At 41.7% G+C, this 25364-nt stretch overlaps 1 protein-coding gene across 12 annotated transcripts in view; it reads left to right on the forward strand.

Moving 5' to 3' along the window:
• The window catches only part of AFDN (afadin, adherens junction formation factor), a 723489-nt gene that overhangs the window by 302671 nt on the left and 395454 nt on the right, over positions 1-25364 (forward strand). For all 12 annotated transcript variants that reach the window (XM_083176399.1, XM_083176400.1, XM_083176410.1 and 9 more), the window contains 4 exons: positions 2666-2760; positions 3721-3986; positions 17836-17979; positions 18074-18272. In XM_083176399.1, coding sequence (XP_083032525.1) covers positions 2666-2760; positions 3721-3986; positions 17836-17979; positions 18074-18272 — 704 coding nt within the window. The remainder of the gene's footprint in view (positions 1-2665; positions 2761-3720; positions 3987-17835; positions 17980-18073; positions 18273-25364) is intronic.

Raw genomic sequence — 25364 nt, forward strand, 5'->3', positions numbered from 1 at the left:
GCACACACCAGAGGGGGTCCGATTACCGGGTCTAGACGCTGTAGCCCGCTGTAACTCTCGGCGACATGGGGACCGACAGCTGGTCACGTGAGCGGCGATTCCTGGACGTACATTTCGCCTGGTCTTGTTCACACGGCAGTGGTATGTGCGTTTAGACCTCAGTCTGGGAAGTAGATACACATCAATTGTGATACCTGTGTCAGAACGAAATTACCTTCATATAATATCATCACAAATACTAAAATATTAAAATAAAATAATTTTAATAAAATAAAAAATACAAAAAAATTATAATGCACAGCAGAAAAAATATATAAATAAAATGAATAAAATAAATTAACAGAACAACTTCAGTTAGGGGATCTAGAGTGCATCCCACCCGAGTTTTTTTTTTTCTCTTTTTTTGTTAATTCACTCATTTTAAATCATAATGACAACAGAAACTACCCAAATAACCCCGATCAAAAGTTTACATACCCTGGAGATTTTGGCCTTATAACATGCACACAAGTTGACGCAAACGGGTTTGGATGGCTATTTAAGGTAACCATCCTCACCTGTTATCTGTTTGCTTGTAATCAGTGTGTGTGTGTGTGTGTGTGTGTGTGTGTGTGTGTGTGTGTGTGTGTGTGTGTGTGTGAATAAAAGGTCAATTTCTGGACTCCTGAAAGACCTTGTATCTTTCATCCAGTGCTGCCCTGACGTGTGTCGGGATTCTGTGTCATGTTGAAAGCAAAAGTATTGTCAAAGGATCTGCGGGAAAAGGTAATTGAACTGTATAAAAAGATATCCAAGCAATTGAGAATGCCAATCAGCAGTGTTAAAACTCTAATTAAAAAGTGGAAAATGAGAGATTCTGAGGAAACCAAATCACTGTCAGGTAGATCAGCAAAAATTTCAGCCACAACTGCCAGGAAAATTGTTCGGGATGCAAAGAAAAATCCACAAATATCTTCAGCTGAAATACAGGACTCTCTTGTTTCAAGATGCACAATAAGGAGGCATTTCAAGAAAATGGGCTGCTTGGTCGAGTCGCCAGAAAAAAAGCCATTACTACGCATATGCCACAAAAGCATCCCGCTTACTATACTCCAAACAGCACAGACAAGCCTCAAAACTTCTGGGACAAAGTCATTTGGAGTGATGAAACCAAAATTGAACTTTTTGGCCACAACCATAAATGTTACATTTGGAGAGGAGTCAACAAGGCGTTATGATGGAAAGGTACACAATTCCTACTGTGAAACACGGAGGTGGATTGCTAGTGTTTTGGGGATGTGTGAGCTACAAAGGCACTGGAAAATTGGGCAAAATTGATGGCCAGATGAATGCAGAATGTTATCTGAAATACTGAAGGAAAATTTGCACTCACCAGCCTGGAAGCTGCGCATAGGACGTACTTGGACTTTCCAACATGACAATGATCCAAAACACAAGGCCAAGTCGACCTGTCATTGGCTACAGCAGAATAAAGTGAATGTTCTGGAGTAGCCATTTCAGTCTCCCGACCTCAATATCATTAAGCCACTCTGGGGAGATCAAGAAGTGCAGTTCATGCAAGACAGCCCAAGAATTTTCAGGAACTGGAGGCTTTTTGCCAAGAAGAATGGGCAGCTTTACCGTCTGAGAAAATAAAGTGCCTTATCCACAACGAACACAAAAGACTTCAAGCTGTCAAAGGGGGCAATACACGGTATTAAGAACTGGGGTATGTAAACTTTTGATCAGAGTCATTTTGGTAGACACAGGTAAACACAGTTGTTTGACAATAAATTTCTTCACCCAACCACTAACCATGAGTGAAAGAAAAGTTTGTGAGTTATCATTCATATTCTCTGACAAATGGCCAGAAAATCACAAATTCTGCTAGGGTATGTAAACTTATGAGCACAACTGCATATAACAAATTATATATGTATCGATTAAATGCAATATCTACAATAGATCATTTCACATTCTGTTTAGTTTTGCTTTCAGACTTCTTAGGATTTCTAAAATAGTGTTCCAACGGGTATGAATCATTAGGTCACCAGCATTATTGTCGACATGCATTTAGGTCGACATGAGTTAAGGAATGCATGCAGGAAGGTCGACATGGAAAGTCAACATTTTTTTTTTTTTTTTTTTACCGGAATGTCAACATAAACACTAAAACCTAGCACCGCGTCCCCTTGCATGGTTTGCTGCACTCGCCATGCTTCGGGCACGGTGCCTTGTCTCGCTACACTCGGCACACTTTTATTCTCCCACCACGCCCTAGTGGATGATAGGGCATGAAATATCGCCTGTCAGCACATTTCATGTCATGTCAACATGGACACCAAAATGTACCCTTGCTACGCTCGCCATGCTTCGTGCACGGTATGCTCGGCACACTATTTTGTTCTCCCAGGGCATGAAATACCGCCTGCACATTTTGGCAAAAAAAAAAGTTAAATAACCCATGTTGTTCTAATGATCCTGTCGTCCTAATGATGTTGTCCTAATGATTGTCGACCATCATGCTAGTGACCCGGTGGCCGTATCTTGTTCCAACTGTCATTTATCTAGCAGTGTTATCCTCTTTGCATTGTGCCGATTCAGCATGCATCAATGTCATATTTTGTGTTTACAACTATAATTTTGCATCCTATTTTTCATGTTTGTTTTCTCTGCATTAAATTAGGTATTTGGTGCATTGTCTACAGTCAGAGCTGAGCAATTTTATGCCTGCTTTTTTAGAAGATCCAGAAGAGAACATCTCACAAAGGCCTAAAATAGGTCAGAAAACTTTAGTAGCATACACTTTAACAGTAATTTATACTATAACATTGCATTTTACATGACAATTGTATAGTAGTACATTTGGCATTGGTCAAATATATTTTGAAATGGTAATCTTACGCTATATTTAATAGTTGGCATTTTACAGAAATATTTGAAGATGTACATTTATGGGATCTATTGTTATCCAGAAAAAGAGCGAGAATACAAGGGCTAAATAATTGTCTTGTAGAAGCACCAAGTGATTCTCCCTATAGAGTCACTATGAAGAGCACTGAAAAACAATTTAGTAAAAGCTAGGTATAATGATATAAATGAGAGAATGACATTTTAATCTCCCAAAAAACATGCATACCATATCTGATAATTGATTCCAGAACTATAGGATGCATATAGTTATTTTTTTAACCCTACTGAATATTTTGTGATTTTTTTTAATTGCTAGTTCAGCTTATGTATGGTGTATACTAGTGTCAGAGTAGGAATATATTTAGATTATTTCTCTCTTCAAGAGGGGAATTGGTTTGTGGAATCCGACTTGATAGTAATGTGATGTACAGTATCGTTGGCATGTCAAATACAACAGATCCCTGCCACTATTGTGCTTGTCTACATTGTCAACCCATACCCATTCTTTATGGCTAGGAAGGATTATTGCATAGATGTGATCTGTTGACAGGCAGTCTACATTCTCCTGAAACAAATACATTTAATTTGCACAACTTTTTAATGCTTAAATGTATGTAATTAAAGTATACACCTTTCTATTTGCAAGGTGCTTGTTAGTATTTTTTTTTTCAGAAATATTGATAATTTATTACACAGTTATTTTTAAGATGAAACTATACATTTTTAGTTAAATATTTTAGTAGGCTAATGCTTTGTCTCTTAATATTAATCTAATCTAAAAATGTTTCCCTTTTTTTTTTTTTACAATTTTGTAAAATGTATTTCTAGATGATGTCCTACACACATTAACAGGAGCCATGTCTCTTCTGAGGCGTTGTCGGGTGAATGCAGCTTTAACCATCCAACTCTTCTCCCAGCTTTTCCACTTTATCAACATGTGGCTCTTCAACAGGCTGGTCACTGATCCAGACTCTGGCTTATGTTCTCACTATTGGGGCGCCATCGTTCGCCAGCAGTTAGCTCATATAGAGGCCTGGGCTGAAAAGCAGGGTCTGGAGCTTGCTGCAGACTGTCACCTTAGCAGAATAGTACAGGTAAGCATTATAAATTTAACACACTTAGTTGTCCTAATACATGTACTGTAATGCAATCATATAATATTATGTTTATTTACAAACTAACTTTGTAAATTTTAAGATGGCAAAACATCCTTAACTTAAGTGTGAGTGCTATTCTCTTAACTCCATCATTTCAGAGAGGGTTCTCTTTTTTTTGTAATATATACTCCATCAGGGACATACAGTAACTAAATATCTGGACACCACTTTAAAATTTTGATGGTCTTTTACGTAGAATCATGGTGATGCCCCTTGCAATATCTTCTCTTCTATCCCTAGTCCATTTTCAACAAGGTTCTAACTGGTATTAATTGTGTGTGTGTATGTATATGTATGTATGTGTATACTGTATATATATATATATATATATATATATATATATATATATATATATATATATATATATATATAGTCACAATTTGGGTGAGCACACCTTAGTCATAAACTTGCTTGGGGTGCCATCACCTGGATTCTCCCAGCAGGGGGGTCCAATAATAGTGAAACGGGTAGGGCAGCACTCTCTTCAATAGAGGTTCTCAAAGCGGAGATGCAATCAACGTTTCAAAGTTTATTACAGCAACTTCATCATCCCCCACCCCATCCCTGCTGCTTTGCCAACTCATCCATGCCACAGTTTCCTTTAATCTGTACTGCTGTCACCCCTTTCCATCTGTGCTGCTCTGTTTTCCCTTCACCCCCTTTGCTCTGCCCCCAATCCCTGCTACTGTCTTTCTCCTATCTGGTACACTGTCTTTCCTCCAACTGTTTCACTACTTCCCACCCAAATCACAACACTCTGGCTTACCTCCCACAATCTGTGCCACTTTTTTTTCCACCCATTTGCTTTGTTAGCCCCCTTCAGTGCTGCTTAGCCGTCCCAACATCTACACATTTACACATTTCTATTCCTCCCCATCCACAATACACTGTATCCTCCCCCAATCAACATCACTTTTACCCCAGCTGCTCAGCTCTGTCTTCTGCTCAGACCTTCAGCTGCATAAACTGCATCTGTGAATTAGCAGCTCCACCATTGTGTGAGTGACGGCAATCTCACTCTGTGAGAATGCTGAATCTGCACTTGCCTGTGATGGCATACCATATCTGTATTAGACAAGGAACACGTCCATTAAGGAGTGGAAGAGTTGCAACAGGTTTCTGAAATGCCAGATCATGGGAGCCTTAATGGGACATGTGAAACCGTAAGGTTTGTTGTCTATGGAATTTAATTGTGTTTTGTTTTTTCAAAAAAAAAAAATTTCGTTAGAAATGTAAAATGTCACTGTAAAAATAAACATTTTATTTTTTAAATGTTTAATGAAAATGTTCGTATAACATCACCGTTAAAAATGTATGCCGCAATGCCTATTACACATCACACATGTATTACACATTAGGTGACATGCCATAATGCCCATTATGTTATACCAGACAATGTATTGCCCATTACACGTTATGCCACACACTGTAATGCCCATTATACAGTATATACTGCATGCCGTAAAGCCTATTACAGAAGTGCTGCTTGAAGCCAGGCAGGCTGAGTAGTGCAGGCAGGGTGAGCGGTGAGGCAGGCAGCTGGGCATAGAATTGAAGGAAGAGCAGCCTGCCCTGACATCTGTTTCACAGTCAGAGCAGGTCTGCATTATTTGTATCTTGAACCAGCACAAGATTTAAATTAGGCGCAGACCTGCTCTTTGTTGGGCCAGTGGCTATTATCTCTGCTGGCAGCGCAGATGCCCGACTCTCCCTCCCTGCTCTGTTCATGGGCATTCCAATGAGAACACTGGTCGTTCTCCTGCTAATGAGGCATGACAGAGAGGCGGGGGGCGGGCAAATGTCAGATGCACACTTACTTCTCCCCAAGCGTCCACGCATATGGCGTCGGCAACCATTGAAAGATGTTGGCGTCCCCCCCGGCCTGCAAATGCATGTTCCTGTGCAACATACATTTGCATGCCCTGCAAACGCGTAGCCCTTGCGAATGTGTGGCAACAGGCTACCAGCTCCCTAGGTGATCTAGTGGAATAACTTGCCAAAATGCCAATAAATTGCTACATGGGTAGGCCCCATTAAGTCTCTCAAACTGCCTGGGGTAAAGGCAGAGTGTCTGTGAGAGGAAGCCAGTGAGCTGTGCTTGGTGACAATTACAGTATGCTGCGTTCACACAGCAAAACTTGCTTAGACCAGGTATTTAAAATGTTTTTTTTTTTTTTAAACGGGTCAGAGCAAGTTTAACCCCTTTCACATCGCATAAAAATACCTGGTCTAAAGCATGTTTGTGGTTTGAAAGGAATACTGGGAATGCGGGTAAAAATTCACTGCCCCCCCCCCCCCGGCATTGCTGTGGTCTCAAGGTGGCAGGGATACGGAGGGTATAGGGGCATTGCTGTGGTCTCAAGGTGGCAGGGATACGGCGGGTATCGGGGCTTTGCTGTGGTCTCACGGTAACAGGGATATGGCAGGTATAGGGGAATCATGGTGGCAGGAATATGGCGGGTATAGGGGCATCGCTGTGGTCTCATGGTGGGAGGCATACGGCGGGTATAGGGGCATTGCTGTGGTCTCAAGGTGGCAGGGATATGGCGGGATACTTCCGGGAAGCAGCCCCCCCCACCCCGGGGTGGGCGAGGAGGCAGCAGGGCATCCACGTCGGGCCCGCTGCTCGCACCCCGCTGCTGGAGGTAGCAGCCGCCTCGCTCCGGTACCTGCAGGTACACTGGCTGGGACAGGGCAGACAGCCGCCCGCAGCCCAGCCTGAGCCGCCCGGCCCCCCTCACCTCCTCGGGGCACTCCATCTATCCATACACCCTGCTGCTGCTGCTGGGAGCTTCCCACTGCGCCCCCAGCAGTAGCAGCGGCCCCCACTCACACCCTGGGCAGGATAGGACAGAGTGCCCCACACACAAGTGTCCGAAAGATGCGGGGGGATGCTGCTAGGGATCCCGCACTGCTCTTAAGACCAGAGGCGCTGGGTGTACTACTAGTTCCCACTCCCTGTAGGGACCCCTCCACTCATATAATATACAATGCAGGGAACCCCTGCCCCCAGCGCATTCATTCCCTTCCCTGCGCTGGGGGGGGGGGGGGGGATATACAGTTTCAGACTCATTCTAGACACCAAAATAACGGGTCTGAAACGGGTAGGACAATGCATTTTTACCGTTTCGAAAAACAGTTTTTTTGGAAACTGTAAAATCACTCTGCACCTTTCAGACCGCACATATTAACATTTTGAAACGGTAAAAAAAGCCAATATAACGGTTAATATGTGCGGTCTGAAATGGGCATTACTGTGATGTTGTAGGGTTAGGAATGATTACAATTAGGGATTTATTGTATGTTGCTGTCTAATAAAACAGATTCCACCAGACATCTTGGACTTGTGTGATGTGTCGGCTGCTGTACCCCAGGAAATGGTACTTGTTCCCCTAACCCCGGCAGAAGCACTGCTTAATAAGCGTCTCACATTACAGATAGGCCAGCACAGATGGTGTAACGGTTGGCATTACTACCTCACAGCACTGAGGTCATGGGTTCGATTCCCACCATGGCTCTAGCTGTGCAGTGTTTGTATATTGCGTGGGTTTCCTCCGGGTACTCCAGTTTCATCCCACAATCCAAAAATATACTGGTTAATTGGCTCCCAACAAAATTAACCCTAGTGTGTGCATGTGGTAGGGAATATAGATTGTGAGCTCCACTGGGGCAGGGACTGATGTGAATGTTCAACTATACTCTGTAAAGCGCTGCAGCATATGTATGCGCTATATAAGAAACTGTTAATTGACAGTCAGCGATCTCTCATGTGTGTCAAAGCCGCACAACAGCACAATTCACACAAATTGTGCACATTCCTTCTACATGTAAACAAGCTCATTAATGAATGCTGAACAGATCACTAATCACAGCATGCAGACTGTCACACCACATCCCAGCGGCAGGAATAATCTGCCCCCACCCAATAATGATCATTTACCCATAGGCAAATCTAAAAAAATGGTAATGGTGGTCCCAGATCAAAATTTTGTAGAAAGTCGGACCTTTGCGTGGTGTAGCCGCACGGCGAAAAGGGTGCATGGCCTCATAGAAAGGAGGCGTGTCATCACAAAAAGGGCATGGTATTACACATTAGACCACACACCGTAATGCCCAGTAGACATTTTAGAAAACTCCATAATACCCATTACAAATAAAGCCACATGCTGTAATGCCAATTACACATAAGGCCACACAACATAATGCCCATTACATACTCTATAACAAACCGTAATGCCCAACACATACTGTACCATATAACACACCATAATGCCCATTACATACTGTATAACAAACCGTGATGCCCATTACGCATTTTAGAAAACTCTGTAACACCCATTACAAATAAAGCCAAACGCAGCAATGCCAATTGCACATAAGGCCACACACCATAATGCCCATTACATACTATATAACAAACCATAATGCCCATCACATACTATAGAGAACACCGTAATGCTCATATATAACACACCGTAATGTCCATTACATACTATAGAACACCGTAATGCCCATAACATACTATATAACACACATGATGCCCATTACATACTGTTTAACAAACCGTAATGCCCATTACATACTATATAACACACCATAATGCCCATTACATATTTAATACAGAAGTGCAGCTTACCTACAGTACATGCTCATTGCTAGGGGGTTCTTGCTTGATGCCAGGGGCTTCATACTCGGTGCCAGGTGGAGGGAATTGCTCGTTGCCAAGGGGTAGTGACACTGACACTGGGCACACACAATTTAAAGAAATGACAGCCGGGTAGAAAGAGCTGTGCACTGACCGGCTGTATAGTCACTGTCTAAGCAAAGCAGCAGCTCTGTCGATATCTTCATTGCTCCCGCTGGACAACAAGCTCCTGCCAGCAACCAATCAGGAGCAGCATTGGTTGCCACTCCTGATTGGCTGCCGGACAGCGGGCTCCTATTGGTTCACGGTCCAGGGAGAACATTGAAGATATAGATGGAGCTGCTGCTTTGCTTAGATTATTTGCAATTAGTTTGGGTGGGGGCCACTTAATACTCCCATTAAATATTTGAGGGCCGCACACACACACATGCATTAAATGCATTGATAAATTTATGAACCAAATCTCCGCTATTTATTATCAGTTAATTTAGTGTGTGCAGAGCCCCTACAATGTCTGTTTAAACAATGTGGTCACAAGCCATAGGGCACCCCAAAACTAGGAAAGGTGAGTGCCGATGCTAAGTGTATGTATATGTGTGTATGTGTATGTATATGTGTATATGTGTATATATATATATATATATATATATATATATATATATATATATATATATATATATATATATATATATATATAGAGGTAGAGGTGTAGGCCTGGCACTCTGTTGTTTCTTCACTATCCTATATATATATATATATATATATATATATAAAGTATAAGGGTGAATTCGACTCAGTTATCAAAATGGGTCTTATGACTAATTGGATAGATGAGCCGACTAGTGATTTTCTGGTGCAAGAATTTCCCATTGTACCTCTATTATACTGTTTGCCTAAGGTGCACAAGTCATTGGTCTCCCCTTCTGGGAGACCAATCATTTCCTCTATTGGCTCCATTAGCCAGCCGGTCTCGCAGTACATTGATTTTTTCCTGCAGCCGGTGGTACAGGAGAGTCCGTATTTTTTACGTGACACCACTGATTTTTTAAATAAACTCAGCAGATTTGGCCAACCAATCGAAGGGTGTATGCTGGTGACACTTGATGTCACCAGCTTATACACCAACATAGCACATGTTGAGGGTATTGGAGCGGTGCGAGAGTGTATCAGTGCCAGTCCAGTATATAAAGGTCCTCCCATTGATTTTTTGTTGTTACTACTGGAATTAGTTTAGAACAAAAATAATTTTTTGTTCGATAACGGATTTTTTTTACAGCGCCGTGGTACTGCGATGGGGTCAAACATGGCCCCATCGTATGCCAATCTGTTTATGTTCCAGTATGAAAAACAACATATTTTGTCCAATCCTATTTTTTCCAGGTTCATCAAGTGTTACGTAAGATACATTGATGACCTGTTCTTTATATGGACTGGCACTGATGCTCTTCTTAATGAATTTGTAATGTTTCTGAATAACATCCCTGGTAACATTAGATTCACCTCCAGCAGCAGCCCAGTGAGCATACATTTTTTGGACGTACTCATTTCCATTAAAGATGGCATGTTTGTAACATCTTTATTCAAAAAGCCAACAGATAAGAAGACTCTGTTACTCGCCACCAGTTTCCATCCCCAGCCGCTAAAACGCGGCTTACCTTATTCTCAGCTCCTGAGAGCAGTACGCATCACGTCTGACGTAACATCTCTGGACAGTGTACTCGATGACATGTGTCAACAATTTATTGAACGACAGTATGACCGCAAGGAGGTTACTGAAGCCAGAGCCAAATGTAAGGGTCTACAGAGGTCTGAGTTGCTATCCCCCAGGGTGAGGGACGAAAAGGAACAGAGGCTACACTTTGCGACAACCTACTCGGTTGCGTCAAAATCAATAAAGGAGTCCATTCTGCAGCATTGGCACATCCTACGCACCGATCCGATAATGGGAAAAATTTGTCAGTGTCTGCCCCTGTCCTGCTTCAAGCGAAGCCACAATCTAAAGCAGCAACTCACCTTCTCGGATATTAGCCCTAAAGTGGACCAGTCAAAAAATTGGCTCTCCAAGCCTGTTGGCTCACAAAAATGCTCCGGTTGTGTCAACTGTCGACACATGATCAAAGCAAACACATTTATACACCCTATCACAGGCAAGAGATACAGTCTCAAGCATACCATGGACTGTGAGACCAGATATGTCGTCTATCTGATTAAATGCCCATGTAACAAATTGTACGTGGGCAAAACTATGCGAATGCTCAAGGAGAGAATAGGGGCACATAGGTCCTCTATAAACAAAGCCTATACTAAGATGGACACAAATACGCCCCCAGTGGCAAGGCATTTTGTGAACAGTGGACACTCGATTAGAGACTTTGCCTTTATGCCACTGGAACATGTGCCCCCTTTGAGGCGAGGTGGCGATAGACATGCTTTACTTATGAAAAAAGAGTGTTATTGGATATAAGAGTTAAATTGTATGCGTCCCATGGGCTTAAATGAGGAGTTCTCATTTTCACCATTTATTCACTAATATGCATTTATGGTTGATATCTGCACCGCTCCAAATAACCCTCTTGCTAAAAATGTTATATCTGATTGATGTGTTTTTTGTATAGCAGAGTTGTGTGGTTATCTGGCGTGGGTCACGTGACATACAGGTTATGAGTGACATGTCAGACAGCAACTATGCTATCTCGTTTTTTCACATGTAATAATTTTCCCTTTTTTGTTTTTTTCAATGTCTTTTCCGTGTATATATGTATATGTATTTTGTGGAATGCAGTTTTTGTGTTCCTAATCAGTCTTTATTCACGTAAATGACTGGCGTTTTTGGGCTGCCATGGTTACTGCTGTTCACTTGCTTCACTTCCGGTGACGGGGGAACCTATCTGCTGTCCTCCTCCAACATTAGCTGAAGATCAGTTCCACAATGCCGAACGCACTTCCGGTGCGCGGCGATGATGGATACTGTCAGCGGCAATGTGGAGGAGACACATGGAGTGGGCGACCGTGATCCCTGTGATTAGCGCAAGTGAGAGCAGGTGAGTGTGTCTTGTATGCCCTATAATACACAGGTCTTTTGCTCAGTATGTTGTCAAACCCTCTTGAAAAAGGTGCTGTTGCACCGAAACGGCCGTCGAGGAGACGGGAGTACTTACCTTGTATCTCAATGCCTGATGGGTGATGTATACCATGCTTTGTTCTATCTGAGCTTGAAGATGTGTTTGCATTAAATATGCACTAAAGAAATTTCATTTGGACTTCCTTATTTCCTGGTGCCGGTTGTTCTGTACTGTTCAGGACTCTACTTCTATGCAATTGATACCTGGCACAGGTCTTTCAATATATGTCAGCGTGTGCGTTTGCTCTGTGGACTAATATATATATATATATATATATATATATATATATATATATATATATATAATCACTCCATACACACACGGCTTACTGTTAGCAACGTTTCAATGTGTATTGCATTGTCATCAGGCTTAGCCACTAATAATAAATGCATACCTTATATACACCAGTGTCTCCTCAGTGCAAACAGCATTTCCGGGCACGGGACTGCACTCCCAGCCCGCCAACGCGAAAATGACGTCATCAGGCAATACCTGTTGTCAGGGACGCCTAACGACGCTCAATAGTGACATGTTAGCGTAGCAACCACCACCACCAATACAAAAACCGCATCTGTAAAAAAAGGAAAAATACGATATGGGTACAATATAGGATTAAACAGTAACATAAGATTAAACATCAATATACATCATGCATTATGATTAGTATGTTAAAAGCAACTCAACGTGAGCTGGTCATTGAGTCCGTATGGAGCTAAGGATTTTAATCTGTGAATCCACTGACTCTCCTTTCTAAGTAATGCTGATCCTCTGTCACCACCTCGCCTCAGCGGGGGGACATAATCTATCATACGGTATCTAATAGATGCCAGAGAATGTTTCCTAAGAACGAAATGGGGGGGACAGGTTGATCACTGTCACCCGTTTCAAGGGCCAGTTTTATAGAAGACCTGTGGTCAGCCATACGTTCGCGGAACGTCCGTTCCGTCTTACCCACATATGACATGCCACACGGACATATTATCTGGTACACTAGGTACCGCATTTTGCATGTCAGGTGGTATCTGATCTCATACATTTTCCCGGATAATGGGTGAGGGAATTTGTCACCTTTGATTAAGAAGCCGCAAGTCGTGCAACCACAAGGGAAGCATCCATTTTTAGCTTGCAAAAAATGTTGGGGTCTAGCAGGTTTTGACATATCAGTATGTACCAAGTAGTCACGTAAATTCCTGCTGCGTTTATAGCAGTTCAGGAATCTGGTATCACTGAGACCCAAAGTCTCATCTGTGCTTACCATTGGCCAGTTACGTTTAATTACTGCTCCTGTGCTCTTACTACAAGGATTAAATACAGTTACCCACGGGAAAATTTTGTTCTGTTCTTTTGTTTGCTTTTTTAACAGATCATTTCTATTTAGATGCAATGCTTTGTTTTTAGCTTCCATTAGCAATTGTCTAGGATAGCCACGCTGTTCAAATTTGCCAACCATTACATCAATCTGTTCAATAGCAGTTGTATGATCACTGTTAATTCTCATAACCCGCAAAAACTGGGAATATGGTAAGCCAGCCTTTAACGGGGTAGGGTGAAAACTGCTGTATAACAGTAAATTATTCCGATCTGTTTCCTTAGTGAAGAGTGAAGTCGACACTGTGTCGTCACTCCTAACAATTTTTACATCCAAGTATGAGACTTCTTCCTTACTCATGTGGAAGGTGAATTTAATGGGTCTGGGACTCGCATTATGTGTACCCAATAGCTCTTTAAATTCCATTTCAGACCCCCTCCACATGATTAGGAGGTCGTCGATGAACCTCTTATAGAAAAAAAAATCTTTGAGGCCACCTCTGGATTTGAAAAAAAAACACAGCTTCCTCCACCCTGAACATAAAAATATTAGCGTACGATGGGGCCACAGGGGACCCCATCGCACACCCACTGACCTGTAGGAAAAAATCTTTTGAATAAGCAAAATAGTTCTTGCAAAGAATCATCTCCAATAATTCAAGGATTAAATTTATGTCAGGACCAACATACAAGGGATGATCAGTAAGGAACCTTCTCACAGCCTGCACACCTGCCCCATGAGGGATCGAGGTGTACAGGCTGCTGACATCCACTGTGAACATCCATACATCTTCTGGAATTGAAGGAAGCTGTAATAATTGGGACAACAAGTCTGTGGTATCCAACAGATAATGTTTGTGTGCTTGTACACATGGTTGGAACAGTTCATCCAAATAAGTCGAGACCATTTGAAATAACGACCCTCTCGCCGCTATAATTGGTCGACCTGGGGGTTTTAAAGGGTTTTTGTGGATTTTGGGGATTAAATAGATCAGAGGGACCTTAGGGAACTCCGGGATCAAAGCTTTGGCTAATTTCTTGTGAATGATGTTTTTAGACACCACTGTGTCCAATATGATCTTTAGTTCCTTTGTGAACTTGGTTGTCGGATCGCACGGTAACTTGCGATATGTCATTTCGTCATTCAATTGGCTTGCCATTTCTCCCTCATAATCTTGCACATCCGTGATAACCAACGCACCTCCTTTATCCGCAGAGCGGAATATTAGCTGATCATTCGTGGATAATTTCTCCAAGGCTGTCCATTCTTCACCCGATAAATTACCTTGATTGTGGGATTTTTCATTTCACCCATGGAAGGAGTCGCCTGTTCCATAACCCGCATAAAAGTTTTTATTGTGGGGTTCGAGGACGGGGGATCAAACTTGGATTTAGGTAGTAACTTGCGTATCTGATGTGGTATTGGATCAGGTTCCACGCTGATAGGAGGATTTTTTATAAAGAATTCTTTAATGTGCAGTTTTCTTTGTAATTCATGTAACTCCACTTGATGCCTAAGTGGGTCATATTTGCTAGTTGGCACAAAAGAGAGTCCCCTAGACAATAGTTTCTCTTCACTAGATGACAAAATGTAGGAAGATAGATTATAAATTACGGACGTCTGGGGAGTGGTGGTCTTCCCCGTTTTGCTCCTCTTCCTCTGGCCACCTCGACGGGTGCGGCTTCAAATCGTGGGGAACGTCTCACACCAACCCCTAAAGGGTAGTTACCACGGTTACCCCTTCTATTTTTAGGGCCTTGATTGCCCTCATAGTCACTATTACTGGTGGACCCACCTTCTCCAGATGACATATCTTGGGTAGCAAATCTTCTGCCGCGGCGGAAGAATGTTTTTTTGGTATCATGCTGTTTATTCCCCAACCACTGGTAGACTGTGTGGTGTTCGTAATCAGCCTCTACCTTGCTGAATTTTTCTTGCTTAAACCTTATAAGGTCACGACGATATTTAGCCACTTGCTGGTTCAATTTGTTAAACCAATCTGTGTCTTTATCTTCCAGTAATGCAGGCTTGTGCACAGCTTCAAACGCAGTGATTTTTTTCTTTTACGGTAACCAGCTCTTTGTTGGAATGCTCAATGATTAATAACACCAAGTCTAAGGAGCACTTGTTTAAGATGGCGACCCATCTTCTACAAAAAGTAGGGTCATTTCTCCCAATGGTTGGGCAATTCTTTACCCTTAGACCACGGGGTATTTTTTTAGCCCTACAGTAGTCGCTAAGTGAGACACTATGGCATTTATAATCAACCTCTTTGCGGTACATTCTCCATAGGTCTCTGTATATCCCCTCACAGGGTGTTTTACCAGCTTGCTCATTCAAACAGTCTTTGTCAAGAATGGCGTCAGCTTCTGATTCTAAAAAAGGTCAACAGTTTACCCATAGGGTAATCAAGATAAGAGAGGTCAATGCCTCCATTAGCAGCAGTAACTGGGGTCACCATCACAGCTCACAATAGACCAGCAATCCTTTGATTATACACAAAGCGAAAGTCCCATAAAGTGCATAAAGTGCCTTCACCTAAAAACCTTTATAAAAAATGTAAAACGGAATGTCCAGCAATGAATAGTAGCTGTTTCCACCTTAATAGATGACATCAACTTAAATCTTGTAAAACATTTCTTATTATTACAGTAAAATACTCTTTGCATTATTGATCACATCGTGCGCTCTCTGGTTTTTCTCATATATATATATATATATATATATATATATATATATATATATATATATATATATATATATATATATATATATATATATATATATACATATACACTAATTTTTATTGTTGGTACATTTTTTGTTATTTCTTTAATGTAGATATTTTTTCACTGTATATATGTAAATATTTTTCACTAATGTCATTAGTGAGTGGTGCCAATCGGGTTGGCCTACATACATAACCCATACTTATGTCTCCATTCAGACCTAATAGACGCTTGGTTCCGGGTAAATGGAACGCAAGCGTCACTTCTGCTCCGGCAAATGGAACGTATGTAGCGTGTCCGGCCGAGCAGAGGCGCGTTTTTTAAGTTTTATTTTTCTCGGTAGAGATTAATTGAGCTGCATAATACTATTTAACACCTGTGCTATACAGGTTTCTAGACACATTAAAAGTAATACTTTTGGAGCTAAATGGGTTGCAGTCAGGCAGTGATGTCACTTCCGGTCCAGGGGTATATAGGCTGACCCGGTGAGGCAGTACAATTGTGTCCCTCCCCAGGGATGGATGTCAGGTTGTTTATCTGCTGGATGTTTGTTCATTGTTGCACTATTCCTGATTGATGGTCTTATGTAGACCGGAAGCGGTATTTATTGTGGTGGGGTTTGGGGATTATTTGTTGGCTCACAGTGCTGTATTTGTTATTGATTTGTACCCTGAGGACGGGGTTTATCCCCGAAAGTGCTCGGTTCTTCAATACAAAAGTTTTGTGAAAATGGTTGTGGAGTGCCTGCTTTTTGGATTAATATACCATGGACTTGTATCTGGAATCCACAGAGGGAAGGATCTAGAATGGAGCAGAAAAAAAGGTGCTTCATGGTGCATTAACCTACATTAAAAATTATTAGAAGATACAATTCTCCAAGGCATGACAAGCAGAGATTTGTACCACACCGTGGAGTCTCTGCTTTTTGTGCCTTGGAGATTTTTAATGTTGGTTAATGCTCCATTCTAGATCCTTCCCTCTGTGGATTCCAGATGCTCCACAATTGAGAATAGTAGCTTCAGTCTTCACCTTTGGACTTTGGTGCTTTTTGTAGCTTGCAGTGCTATATCTTAATGGAGACTTACAGAAACATAGGCTCCAACTACAGCAGTGTGCCAGAAGCAGCCCTGATAACCATAGACAGACACCTTCAAATGAGCCACACTCCCATGCTGCTTCCCTCCAAAGTGACACCCTGCATTTTAGTTAGATTTGATAGGAAGTGTTATTTTTGTTTCAGGAGCTTTCCTGAAACAAAAATAACACTTCCTATCCCATCTAACTAAAACTGTAGAAAAATACAACCAGGAAAGCAATGAGCAGAGATTCATACCTAAACTGGGAGGTCTCTGAGGAATAAAGTAAACTTTCTAACTACTGGGAAAGGGATGAAATCCCTAGGTCTTGGCTGCCATTGGGATTATAGAACAAAAAAAAGACTGGTGGGTGCTTTATAAAATTCTAGATTTTATGTGGTAACTACAGTCTGTATGGTACATACTTTGTGAAAAAAAAATTCTAGTATTTGTATTTTAATTTTGGCTTGAAGTATGCAGTACAGCAGCGCCTTGGGTACTGCACTCTAATAGTGTGGCATTACATCTTTGAGTGACAAGTGAATTTGGCAAAATAAGTGTGTAAATTGGCTATCAAACATTTTTATTCCTCTTAATTACCTGTAATGTTTACCTTATACAGTATAGGACATATAGTTATTTTTTTTACACACCATTTTTTTATTTGAAGTTTAGGTAACAAATGTGAGCAACGCTGGCATTTTTAGCAAATATTTTGAATGTCTCACAGCAACGTTGGCACTCAAAAGGTTAAGCTCTGGATCAGAGCTGCCTACTTTTGCAAATGTTTGTTGTCTGAAGTGGTAAAGCTGGATACGCTTAAACAATTTGAATTATATTATTTTAAATTAAATTCGTTTTTATGGTTTATTTTTATTTGTATTTATTTGCATTTTTATTTGTAGGCAACAACCCTTCTTACTATGGACAAATATTCTCATCAAGATATCCCCAACATTAACAATACCTGTTTTAAACTGAATTCCTTGCAACTTCATGCTTTATTGACAAATTACCACTGTGCACCAGATGAACCTTACATACCTACGGTAATTATTACATTAACTTTTAAACTGACACTTTCATAATACCCATATTTGCACTGAATTCTTACAATGCTCCCTCCCTTTCCATTGGATATAGGAGCTCATTGAGAGTGTGGTGTCTGTAGCTGAAAACACTGCTGATGAGTTGGCTCGTAGTGATGCACGTGAAGTTCAGTTAGAAGAGGATCCTGACTTACAGCTGCCTTTTCTTTTGCCTGAAGATGGTTACTCGTGTGATGTGGTACGGAACATCCCCAATGGTTTGCAGGAGTTTTTGGATCCACTATGCCAAAGAGGTATGAAAAAATGCATTTGGATACGTACACTTTAGTATACACAGGCAAGAAGAAAGAAATTTAAAGAAAAATAGTTTGGCATATGTTTTTCATTAACCATAGATTAGCCATGGTTTTGGAGCAATTAAACTTTCTTCCTGACAATTTTCAGATTTCTTGATGTTTTGTTTGCTTTTTTGTTTTACTTTGCTCCAAAACATGTACCTACAGATGAAGCCACTGCCATCTATCCCTATAATAGGATTAAGTGAGTAATTGGATTACTCTGCTAATCCCCTACTCTATTGTTATATGTATTGTATTGCAGTTGAGAACAATAGGATAGCCATGGCTAGCCATGCTGAGCCATGGCCTAAGGAAGATTAGCTCCTACTGTAGTTAGAAATGTTAAGTACTGTCTTCGCACCTGTGCAATTTTTGGTTTACTCATTTGGCACCAGAAGCAGTTTACGTCTATGTGGAGTTTTCCGCCCTCTCCCAGGTTATACAATAAATAGTTTTTGTTTGTTTTCAAGATAACCAAATCAAGAGTTCAAAGCCTAGTGCTGCTCTGTCATCTGTTGGCAGAGAAATAAAAATTTACATATGTACAGACTGCATAGAACACATCCACTGTGCATTTTACGAAACAAACATGTATTTTAGCATAATATTCCATTTTTGTGCTAATACAGCTTGAGTATCTCTAATCCGAATATCTGTTATCCAAATTATTACAAAAATCATACTGTACTTTCTTGAATGTCATGGTTTTTTTTTTCTAAAAGCACTATTGGTGACATCTGTAACTGTCACTACTGGGGAGATGATATGTAAGTGCCACTAAATACCGTGTGTGCAATAGAATGATTGCTTAGCATTCAAATTCAGTGCCTGAGATAGTACACAAACTTTTTTATGTTTTGAAACCTTGTTTCATGCACAAATATAATGTGTGTGTATTTCATTTAATTTCATGGGTTTGATGTGTTTACAACATAAAGACATTTTGTGTTCACACATCGGTCCTGTTTTCATGCCTCATTGAAATATAAAAATACAGGTAAACACCTGTGGTCCGGAACCTCTTTTAATCCAGGCATATTTGCTTTGTCCAGATTAAAAGAGGTAAGGACCTCTTTTAATCCGGAACATTCTCTGCACATGGGCGTAAACCGCAATACACACAAGTGGCAATGGGTACAGCTTCCACGAACACTGCAGGTGACACAGGAAGCATCGTTGGAACTGTTATGGCATACAAGCTCACAGCAAGTACTGCACATGAGCAGAACACACCGCATGAGCAAGTGTCACTGGGTACAGCTTTCAAGGACAGAGCAGGTATCGGTTGGGCTGTTTATGGTATCCAAGGTTACAGCAAGTACTGCACATAGGCGGAACACACAGCATAAACAAATGTCACTGGGTACAGCTTCTAAGGACACTGGAGGTGGCACAAGCAGGCAATGTTAGGACTGTGTTGGCATCCAAAGTTATAGCAAGTACTCCACATGGGCAGAACACACAGCATGAACAAGTGTCAGTGGGTACTGCCTCCAAGAACGGTCGGTGGGGCTGTTATGGCATCCGCAGACAGTTTAAGTGACAGTAGTGCTGCTATGCCATTCAAGAACAGTTGTGGTACCAGTATAAAGCGTAAATACAAGTCTATATCGGAACAGTTAAAAGTTGAGATATTACGAAAACTTGACTGCAGTGTTTCATTGAAGAAGCGGTGTGATACATATGGTCTCAGTTCCTCAACAGTGTATGACCGTGTAATCAAAGGGAGAAAATATTACAGTTCTTTGCAGAAAGTGAATCTAAGAAGCAAATGAGCATTAGGAAAACTATGAAAGATGGTAAAAGTACTGAGCTTGATCGAGTGTTATTGGAATGGTTTGTGATGGTGTGGTGTAGACTTGTCAGGCATCACAGTATAGAAACAAGCAAAGTTGTACAATAATACACTAAAACTTGATTGAGTGTGATCATGGTAAAGGATGGCTGCATAGGTTTAAGACCTATCATGAAATTTTGATGCGTAAAGTGTGTGGTGGTAACAGTCTGCAAATCATGAAGCAGCTGAAGAGAATGTGGCTGAGTTTGCAAAGCTTGTGGCTGATGAAAACCTCACCCCTCATCAAGTTTATAATGCAGATGAAACTGCACTGTATTGACGATGCACCCCTGGGAAAAAATTCTCAATGGAGGATGAAAAAGCCCCCACAGGGTTTAAACAATCTAAGGACAGTGTTACCCCGGAACTCACCAATGTAAACCAATAGTGATTGGAAAAATAAAATCCCCTAGGGCTTTAAAAGGTGTTAAAGTGTATCCTGCAATTTATTTTCCAAATAAAAATCAATGGATTGCCACTGAGTTAATGCTAGAGGGGTTTGAAAAGTATTTTGTGGCAGAAGCCAGAGCACACTGAACATCTGTAGAACTATAGGGGTGGGGTCCTGGGTTGCACACCAGTAATGAGAAGTGCGACCATGCAGAGACATTTTCAGTAGTACTGCATACAAAGTCAAGGTTGCAGGTGCACAATTCAAACTCCCAATTTATTAATAATAAACATTGCAATAAAATGTTGCATTTTTAGCGAGGTTCTTCGCATAGTTATGGCCATAAGTAACGGCCTGAATAAAGTGAGGATAGCTTAGTGAGAGAGGCTGCTAAAACTAGCAAGGGTAAATAAGTGAGAGGTAACAAAATGAGAGATAAAGTAGTGAGGGGTAAAGTAGTAAAAAGTGTAGGTGGGAAATGAGTTACATTGAAACAAAACACACGATAGGGATGAAAGAAAATATGAAAATACGTGTTTATCTGTTTTGCTCCTGAGGCCACACAGCCACTGCAGTCCAGGGGGACCCACATCCCAGAAATGCTCCCCCATCTGATAGTCCAATATACATTTGTGCAGGTCTCACCTTGTTCTGCATGCGGTCTAAGAAATGTCAGGAACCTAATTAAAACCAATATATAGGACAGGTGGACGTGGGTGCTACCACCAGGCAGAAGGGATCTCTGGCCTTCTATTGTGTATGTAAATACACAGCATTAGGTATACAGGGGTGGGGTCCTGAGGTGCAACCATTCAGTAGTACTGAACTGCTGCGCAAAAATGTTTTTACAACATTTTTACCACCGAACTGTACATCTCTTATCCAACCGCAAGATCAAGCAATATTGCACTCTATGAAGGCCAACTATCGCACACTTTTCATGAAACACATGCTACTGTAGATGTGGTGAATTCAGGAAAGCCTATTCAGTCATTTATCAAAGACTTTAGCATGAAATATGTACTTTGGTTTGTTGCTAGTGCCTGGGAGAATGTAAATTTGTTAACACTAAAGAATGGGTGGCATATGTTGTGGTCTGCCATGGTCTTTTGAAATTCACCTGATGAAGAGCCCTGTATTGCCTTCACAGGATTTTGTGTAGTAAATGATAAAGAATGTGTTCTTGATTTACTGTACTTGAATATGCAAAAACATGTACTAGAACTGCTGCAAATGATTTATCAAATAGTTCTTCCAATGATCTATCAAGTAGGCTGAATGAGGAAATCCTGGCAGAGTGGATGGAGGTTGACATTGAAATACCTGTTGTGCAAAAATCATTGAAAATGATGATGGGGACAGTGAAGAAGAAATTGTAATCAAAATCCCCACTGGTATTGACCAGCTGATTTAGATGACACATTAACTAATCAAAGGACTAGAACAGGGATGGGAAACCTTCGGTCCTCTAGCTGGTTTTGAATTGCACATCCCCGTATGCACTGCTACAGTTTTGCTATTTGGCCATACTGAAACTGATGCAGGATATACTTGGATGTGTAGCTGGAGGGCCAAAGGTTCCCCATCCCTGGAATAGAACAAAATAACTTTGACAGAACAAGAACTAATGTATTTTCACTTTATGAAAGAAAACCTGTACAGGGAAAGGTCAAAACTTATGAAACAGCCTCGCCTTGGTGCCATGTTTAAGAAGCTATATAATAATGTGCATTCGAGCATCTCCAATTCCTCCAACTTCTACAACCAGGTCCCTGTTACCCAGATGCAACTGTCCCATCTGAATTAATTCAAGCTGATGATTAGGTTGTAGTGGGAGTTGGGATATGGAAGGTTTAGAATAGGTTGTAGTGGGAGTTGGGATGTGGAATGTTTAGAGTTGGACTGTAGAAGGTTTAGAGCATTAGAGTAGGTTGTAATAGAAGGTGGACTGTGTGGGGGGGTGGCGTGGTTTTGGCCAGGAAGCCGGACGGCCGGGCCCTTATAGTTAAAATGTCCCCCAAACGCCAGTTAAGCCAGTTGAATCCTCACCCCTCCACATACAGCAGGCTCCCCCTGTACCTAAAGTGCCCTCCGGTATGCGCTGCGGAGCCGGGAGACCGCTGGCTCGGTCTCTGCAGGTTGCGGCCTACTACTGGGCTGGGTAGTGGCTCCCTACCCCAGCGGGACACAGTAAGTGAATTGAGGCACCGTAAAGAAGCTGGTCCTCAGCACACTAGAGCTCCACAGACCCTGGGGTCCGAATATAATTAAAGATCTACAGGCTGTAGCTGACAAAATAAGATACTGTAAGAAGAGGCCATTCTGCCTTGGTCTCATACACCTCCACATCGTCATTACTACCCTGGAGCGCCATCTTGTGGTGACAGCGAATAAGACACTCTGATATATTCCATTTCTAAACCACCAAATACCACATTACGCTGAATAAGCTCCCAGAACTGTTGCATATTATATAATCTCAGCAAGATAACATCATTATTGGATAATGCTTCACACCCTTTAAAAAATATTTTGACGGATCGGTGTAGCACTTTCAGTGATAGGTTGCTTCACCCTTGATGCTCAACGGAGAGGTACCGCAGGTCTTTTCTACCTGCTGCAATCAGAATGTACAACTGTCATGGTCTGTAGAGACCTACATGTTCTTAGATTCTAGATTTATATTGTTTGGACTTCTTATCTTATTTGCTATTTTCACCCTTATCTGTACTTGAACCTTGCTGTAACAATTGTAAATTTCTCCATTGTGAGACGAATAAAGGAATTCTATTCTATTCTATTCTATTAAAAGAAGCTACCTTTCAAAAGACTCTCATGTCTGCAGTTACACTCCCTAGGGGCTTTCCAACAAAGAGCTCTCAGACCATATACTGGCAAGCCACTAAATCAATTATGGGCTGACAACAACACCTGATCACAGGCCATGTCCCCCTAACCACCCGCACAATATGGGGAGGTGTGGTCGCTAGTCTACTACCGGGCTCACTATACATTAAACCTCCTGCAATGTGCTACAGAATTGCTAAGGCTATTCATACACCTCCCTACTTTTTCATAGTTCATCTACTTATGGGAAAGACCAAGAGAGGCCTGCAGATGCCGTTGTCTAAGAACCTGAGCGACAGTCAACCTAAACCCAATATCTTCCGATATCTCACTCAAGGTCCTGGGGTTAACGCAGACGATATTTAAACATACTCGGATTGTTCACAGTCGCCAAAAGATCCCATCCAGATGGATTCCTTACCAAGCCCCTCCACCTCACAGACTACAGAGGTCCTAACATACCTCCGCACCCTGCCCACCAAAGCAGACCTCCCATCCAAAAAAAGATTTCCTTGACTTGGAACAGTTACTGCGTGAAACAAAGTGGAAATTTCGACGATCCAATCTGACCTGAATCAAACGACACGACGAGTCTCTGAGCTGGAAGATCAAACTGGAGACATTGCCAACTATCAGGACAAACTCTACGAAATTGCCTCCACTCATGCCCAAAAAGTGATATCTCTCCAACGCCGTCTAGATGATATAGACAACAGGGGGAGCAGGAACAATCTACGGATAAGAGGCCTTACTAAAGACATACAGGGTCCTGGCATTGTAGACCCTCTCACGAAAATCTTCAATGAGATAACCGATGCCACGCCCGACAGCACCATTATCTTTGAACGAGCCCATCGCGCCTTAAGATCCCAAGGGCTGCAAACCTAGAGATGTCATCTGCCGCCTACACTATCATCAAGAACGAGAAGACATTTTGAATAAGGCCCGAAAGTTAGATGCCATTGAATTTAACGGTGACAGAATCCAAATATTCCCAGACCTCTCATGGAGCACCCTCCAACAGAGACGCCTTCTCAAACCCCTCACCAATCTACTTAAGCAGAAGAACATCAGATTTTGGTGGGGCTTCCCATTAAGTATTCATGCATCTCACGAGGGTAAACTAGTGACTTTGCAAACTCTGGAAGACCTGGACTCATTCTGTAAGGCCCTTGATATATCCAGACCACATCTTACTGATTGGATGCATCTGACAAAACGTCTAGACCAGGCCTGGCCAACCTTTGGCTCTCCAGATGTTGTGAAACTTCAAATCCCATCATGCCACAGTTTTGCCATATTGGAGTGTTAAAACTGTGGCAAGGCATGCTGTGATTTGTAGTTTCACTACATTTGGAGAGCCACAGGTTGGCCTGTCCTGGTCTAGACCCTCCACGCCCCCCGTCCGGCCACACACACGCTGGCAGACGGTGGGTAAAAATACCGGTATAGCTTCATCATCTTGATCGGCCCAACCTGACGCCGTGACGTGAAACCGATTTCCCTCTGATGAACTGACCAATAACTAATGAAGAGAGGGTTTGTTAGAATCATTTAAATGTTTCATTTCTAGTGATAACTTATTACTTTTGAAAATGTTTCAGACCCCCTCTGGTAATGCTGACCCCTTGAGGAGTCTCCCTCTTCAACTGCTCAGACACCTCGGCCCTTCCCGACACTTATAGGGTGTCCTTGATGTTTAGGTAAAAGTACAATTAAATCCTCAATAGTTCGAATTAAAATGGATCATACCCCCTGACCCTCAATATTCAGGCCTAACTATTCCCCATTGGTATATTTATAGTTTTCCCAATTGTTATGCCCCTTGTCTGTAGTATATATTTGATATCAACCCTAAACCCCCACTATCTTAGGGTCCGTTGGGTTCCATTTTTGTCAGCGTCACCAGCTTCCCCTCTCCTAACTGTACTATGTTCCGATCGGTTTAATAACCATATGCCTGATGGGAGGG

This window comes from Crinia signifera, chromosome 3, assembly GCF_055691185.1.
Source record: "Crinia signifera chromosome 3, ASM5569118v1, whole genome shotgun sequence".
In the NCBI taxonomy this organism is placed as follows: Eukaryota; Metazoa; Chordata; class Amphibia; order Anura; family Myobatrachidae; genus Crinia; species Crinia signifera.